This window comes from Lagopus leucura, unplaced genomic scaffold (assembly GCF_019238085.1).
Source record: "Lagopus leucura isolate 7727_CA_CO unplaced genomic scaffold, USGS_WTPT01 Super-Scaffold_760, whole genome shotgun sequence".
NCBI classification, from domain to species: domain Eukaryota; kingdom Metazoa; phylum Chordata; class Aves; order Galliformes; family Phasianidae; genus Lagopus; species Lagopus leucura.
Window position 1 is genome coordinate 8,425,142 of NW_024962257.1, and position 6,396 is coordinate 8,431,537.

The following is a 6,396-nucleotide window of genomic DNA, read 5'->3' on the forward strand; positions in this document are numbered from 1 at the left end:
GACTGTGATGTTTCAATGGCTGCAAACTGACTTGTGTGAATGATTGTTAATCCTGTTGTAGTTGCCCTTCTCTGAGCCATTTATGTAGGCTTTGTTACAGTTGTTCAACACCAGCTTGAGGAATTCTTTTTTAAAAAAAAAAAATTGCTCATCAAAATTCTCATCTGTGTAAAACCACCCCTTACAAACAAAAAGGTTGTGACAACTTGTCCAGTTTGGAAGTAACAAGGACTCTTCCGAAGGTGAATCTTGCTTCTTTTTATTCATAGCCACAAATAAAGCTAACAAGCTTTAATTAAAAAAAAGTACTATTTTTTTAGCCTGTCTTTTACTAGTGCCTGGTTTATTTATTTATTCCTCCCTAGCTGCTTTGGACAAAAGTGCCTAGGAAAAAGGTAAATCTGCTCCTTAAGCTTACAGTTTGTTTTAAGGACAACAGGAAACAGGTCACCAAAGATACAGAAAAAAAGGACAAAGCATACAGTCAAGACCAGAGATGGAATTTTATTCTGTTTGTGCATGCATGGCTGTGGGTCAGGCTGTGAATAGGGCAGGCAGCAAAGAGAGTAACTCCGCTGTGCCAGCAACCCAAGTAGCAACAAGAGACCTTTAGAGAAAAGATTCCTTGCTGTGAAGGCAGCTCTTCTGAGCAGAGCCTGGAGAGTGACTGCAGAACGCAGCAGTAAACATAAAGGTTGGCACTCAGGGCTGGCCACAAACTAGATGGAGGTGTGACAAATGTACAGATCATACAGCATGTAAAGCAGAAAACTGAGATTGTTGGTTTTGCAGTACACAGCGGATGAGTGATGTGATAGGAAAAATACATCAGGGAATTCCCCTGTAGCAGAAATGGCAAATCATACCCTGAACCAGTGCTGGAGCACCTGGTGGGAAGGCAGGGCCAAGCCATGGGAGCTCAGGTGTGTGCAGTGCATGTGAGTGACTGGAAGGGGTGGAGCCAGGATCCATGCCTTCCCAGACCTCATTTAAGGACTGACTGTGGAGGCCAGGGCATCTCACTGCCAATTCTGCTACCTGAGGCCTCCCAAGGGTAACCAGCTTCTTTCCTTTGTTTCTGTGTCCATGGCTGCTGCATTGAGCATATCCTCACTTGCTGCAGCTTAGGACTTTGCTACTATGCTGTCACTGGGTGCTTTCCATCACATTATAGCATTACACACCCTTACTCCCATGTTTCTTTGTGCTTATGTGTAGTTCAAGATAGAAAGAAAAAAGCTACCTCAGCTTGCAGAAGGCAGCAATCATTGGCTGATGACCCTTGCATTTCTCTGTGAGAACAGAGATTTTTTTGAAGAAAAAAAACAAGCACTGCAGTAGTGTTGTCACTGTCCATGTGGCAGCACCTGGAGCAGCTCTGTTCCTACCTGGGGTTGGTGTATGAAGCTATTTCCAGAATGTATTTGACCTTCTCATCCTTGTGGTATTAAGTGCCTCTGCTGCCTCGTCTCAGAACATCTCACAGAATTTGAAGCAAACCGAAGTGTTTTTGTAACCAGACTGGAAAGCTACAAACAGCACATGCCAGGCAGTTGCAGATCTGAGTGCTGTTGCACCACATGAAGAAGATGCACTTAATTTACCACTCGTTTAGAAGTCTGAACTTCACTGGCACGATTGTACAGTTCTTTCCACTTACAACTAAGTATTTTATTTAAGTATCTTTTGCCTCTTAACATTGATTTTAAACATCAGCTAGCTCTGATATTTAATTCTAATTGAGGAGCACTATCAAGAACATTTATATACAAAGCAGTATAGTGAACTGCACCAGTGATCCATGCAACCTGCCGTTCTGTTGCTGCTAAGTGAAGGTTTCCCAGGGCACAACACAAAGTGCTCAGAGTATCGTGTCAGCTGGAACACAGCAGTGCCCGCATAAGGAATCAGTGACTGCAACAACTGAGTAGCACAAGGAATTGCCCTCCCAAAACATGATTGCACTTTCTACCAGATGCAGCACAGCCATCTCTCCATGAAGGAGGAGGGAGATATACCTGCCCTCTATTTTGGCACCATGTTTTGCCACTGTTCTCAGAACAGCGATGTGGATGCTTTTAAGATACCATAAATAATCTCAAATTATTACAGTTATAGAACAAGCTTTCAAGTACTAGAATCAAGGATGATGACTGTTCAGTACGTCATCAAAAATGCCTGATACGACTTTATAACCAAGACTAAACAAAGCAAAAGAAGAGTCAGTTTGCTTTTGTTGGTAATCACACCTGAGTAAGACAGCTTCTGTTAGTTGGTGAGTCCCTCCAAGGTCTAGTAATGAGGATCACAGTCTTCCACCAAGCTGTCTGTGATGTAGCTGGATTCAAGGATGGTTTCATAGTACATTTTTTCTGCAAATGTGTTCACTGTCCAGGCAACCACTTGAATTCCTTTTGAGGACCAGTGCCTCACGTAATCTCTGTAAGGAACAAACACATGGTATTTAAGGCAGACTTTAGTACTGAGGCTAAAATTGAGTTTCAGTCTTACACCAGTAGCTCATCAGGAATGATATTGTGTTATCTTCTGCAAAATGCCATTTTTTGTGTGTTTTGTTCTTGTAAGAAGTAGAGGCTTAAAGAATAAAATGGCATGCAGTAAAGAAACTATCTTACACAATGCTAGAGAGATGGTAATGATTAACATGTATTGCTTTAACTCCACCCTCGTATCCTAATAGAACGCTATGGCCTGCTGGTACATCAGTGAGCTTTGGCACTTACTGAGAAATAAAATTTTTCTGGATGAGGAAAGCTGAAACCCCACATAATCGCCACAAGAAGCTGTGGAGGCTCCAATCCAGAATGACATCCAGCATCATATACAGATAATGTTTCCAGAAGGAACTGAAGCGAGGTGTCCCATCTCCAAAGTGACTCAGCTGCCAAGGTCTGTATGTCAGTGCTGTTACCACGTTGCTGTCAGCTTGTCTCATCTGGAAGGTCCAAGCAGAAAAGATGAATGCACACAAAGCATTAAACTGGGAGCAGTTAGATATTAATGCTAGCTTGAATGTGCAGCTGTACCAGAATCCTTCTCCCCTTTTCCCCCCAGGTCCTTTTGTAACTTAGAAAACTATATGATATTGTAGTTTTTTTCTTAGATCTGTACAGAATAAGCAACTGCTCTTACATAAAAAAAAACCAACATCACAGTGATGCTGGAACAGAACATTCAGGAAACTGAATAAAATACATGACAAATGGCCTTAACAACAATTAGAAAGCTGTGGTAAGAAAGGTTTATGTTTACATCAAAAGATGATATTTATTTAACTGCTATCTTGCACACAGGCACCTAATTGGTTACTACTCATTTCTACATAATGTTCAGAACAGAGGGAATTACTGTAGGTTCAGAATACGTGCATCTAATGAGCACAGTGTGATCTAATCAGATCATGCAGTAGATTTAGGATTTAGCTTCATTTGTTTTTAATGTTTTTGCAATTTCAGCAACCCAAAAGTACTTTGGAAGCTGTAAATCCTTACTGAAATTCCCAGACAGAATTCAAAAGTTACAGAAACTTTGAGGAAACATCACCTTATAAACAACATCTGGCATGAAAGAACAGACTATGCTGCTGTTATACAAACGAGGAAATTCCAGGTAGAGTTGTTTTAGGGCATCGACTGCCTGCCAATTAGAGATACACACAGATGTAATATTTACAAACACACATAATATTTACTTTCTGCTGCAAAGTCATTTTATTTCTTTAAAAACACTTCCTGTTTTGTGTAGCAAGTCTGAAATCTCCAGGAAGGGAGAAAAAAAGGTTTTATAGCATTATCACACAAATGCCAGTATGGTTTTTACAACAGAAGTCTTTATGTTGGAGCAGGTCCAGAGGAGGGCCACGAAGATTATCAAAGGGCTGCAGCACCTCCTGTGAAGAAAGGTTGCAGGAGCTGGGTTTGTTTAGCTTGGAGAACAGAAGGCTCCAGGGAGCCCTCACTGCAGCCTTCCAGTACTTGAAGGCTGTGGCTGCCCCATCTCTGGAGGTGTTCAGGGCCGGGTTGGATGAAGTTCTGAGCAGTCTGATGTGGCTGGCAACCCAGCCCATGGCAGGGGGTGGAACTACGTGATCTTTTAAGGTCTCCCCCAACCTAAGCCATTTTATCATTCTATGATTATGATTCTGTTTGAGAATGCTACTCATTGCTCTCATATTTGAAATACCCTTAAATAGATTATAGAAAAAAAAAAATATGAAGAAGGCATAGTAAGGCTTAGTTCAAAGGGAAAAAATAATTTATTTCCATATTTTACTAACTTGCATAAAATGTTTATGACTGCTCACCTGTATCTGCCTTCAGTAATACGAATTAGAGATGACTGGGATCCCTCGCTGGAACTGAAGATCAGACACTGGGTTCCCTCAGCACAGGCAGGGAATTTGTTTTGCTTTGTTGTGGTGATGTTGAACTCAGTAGCCATGAGTCAGACGAATTTTAAATTGCCATTTGCCAGACAAAGCAATGGGATGAGGGAACACATTGTCTTTATTTCTGACAGCCCAGCTTTGGCTGATGCAAACAGCAGACCCATTTTCAGGCACGTTAGAGAAGGCACTGTACCACAGAGACCAGCTTGAGACCAACAAAAAAAGGCTGAAAACCCAAAGAAGGGGTTATAGTACAATAAGTGGTACCTGATTTGCATGGCCTTTGACATCAAAGTAGATTGTAAGATTGTGCTGCAAAGACTCCACTACAGCTTCTCTCAGAGTTGGTACCTTTTCATTCTGGAATTTGCTCCTGCAGAAACAGAGAACTCCCTGAAACGCAGTCAAGATGCACACACACATCCCCAACTACACAGAACTGTTTCCTAGGGATTCCTAAACACAGTCAAGAGAGACACTAGCATTAGGGGTTAAGCACCACTAGCAATGGCAGCAGCAGCTCCCTAATGCTGTGAAATGCTCCACAGCTACAAGCATCTTTCTTCTTCCTTCAGCATCCCACAGCTACACAGCTCTATCCTTCCAAATTCAAGGTCTAACTTGATGCTTACTTACTGACCCCACTGAAATACTGGTCTGAGTCTTTCACCTCCTTTCCTTTGCATTCAATCCCAGATGCTGACCACCTATCCTCCCACTTCATCCTGCTTTGATGGTGTTCCTGACCACTGAGACAGAAATGCAGATCCTGACAGAATAAGCAAGACAAAGTGAATATTGAAAAGCTTCACATAGCAAAAGATTATTTCTGATTAGGTGACAGCAGCTGCAAAAGTTCTCACTGTGTGGCTCAGGTGATTACCTTCCCAGTAACAGCCTAGGAAGATGCTACTTGCACCACTAAGGAGTCTGCACTACATTTATTTACCACAGCCTGTGTTTTGCAGATGGATTAAGCTTCCTAATTTCATCAAAAGTCAGGTCACACAATTTTCCAGACCCATCAGTTGTCCTTTCTACTGTTTCATCATGCATTAGGATGGGAACACCGTCTGCAGTAAATTCAAGATCCAGTTCAACACCTGTTGCTCCATTTTCAGCTGCCTTGAAAGAAAAAAAATAATCACATACATAACAGAAAATGTATTGTTACAGAATTAATGCAGGTATTGCTGTCAACTCATTTGCATTCTGGTAAAAATTAATAAACTATTAACGTTCTTTTCTGTACACTTGGTGTTAAAGACAAACGCGGGTTTATAGATTAGCAGACACCTGAACTGACACTCCCTGAACTTCTCCTCTTTCCAGCGCCGCCCCGAGGCTGCAGCACTGCGCGGTGCTGTGACTTTGAGCTTTACCCCAGGTGTCAGCGATCAGCCCGTCCACACCTCCCTGCAGGGCTCCCCGCCCCCAGCAGATCGATGTTTTTCCTCCCAGCTCGGCGCCATCCTCAACCTGAGGGCGCTCTCCGTAGCACTGCAGCCCACGCGCACAGCTCCCCTGCCGCCGGAAGCACCGGGCGGTCACGCAGGATCCGCCCTAAGCGAGCGCCCCCCGGCCGGGCCGATGCCCCGCTCTGTAGACGAGCCGCTCCGCGACCTTCCCCACGCCGGGGTCAGGCTGACGGCCCGGCAATTCCACCTCCTAACTTAGCCCCCGGCCCTGCGCGTCCCCCGGCGCTCGGCGGGCACGGCCGGGCTGACCTGTCGGACGGCCGCCAAAGTGTTCTCAGGGGCGTCGTGCGCGCCGCCGCGGTGCGCGATGCGGGCGGGAGCGCCGTGGGGCCGCAGGACGCGTCGCGCGCTGTGAGGCGAGGCGGGCTCCAGGCTGAAAACGTGCAGCAGCAGGAAGGGGCCCGCGGTCAGCAGGGCCGCCAGCACCGGGCTGCGGCTCAGCGCCAGCAGCGCGCCCAGCAGAGCCGTCACGGCGCCCGCCAACGCGTCCCCGCCGCACAACATGGCGGC

At 44.9% G+C, this 6,396-nt stretch overlaps 1 protein-coding gene across 1 annotated transcript; it reads right to left on the reverse strand.

The window, feature by feature from the left end:
- Positions 1-242: 242 nt before the first annotated feature.
- On the reverse strand, positions 243-6,390 carry GDE1 (glycerophosphodiester phosphodiesterase 1). The gene is made up of 6 exons (XM_042864008.1): positions 6,136-6,390; positions 5,358-5,533; positions 4,676-4,781; positions 3,565-3,657; positions 2,745-2,956; positions 243-2,440 (listed from the first exon to the last, which is right to left on the reverse strand). Exons 1-6 carry the CDS (start codon positions 6,388-6,390, stop codon positions 2,293-2,295), a joined length of 990 nt encoding a protein of 329 aa, XP_042719942.1. The 3' UTR covers positions 243-2,292.
- Positions 6,391-6,396: the final 6 nt, after the last annotated feature.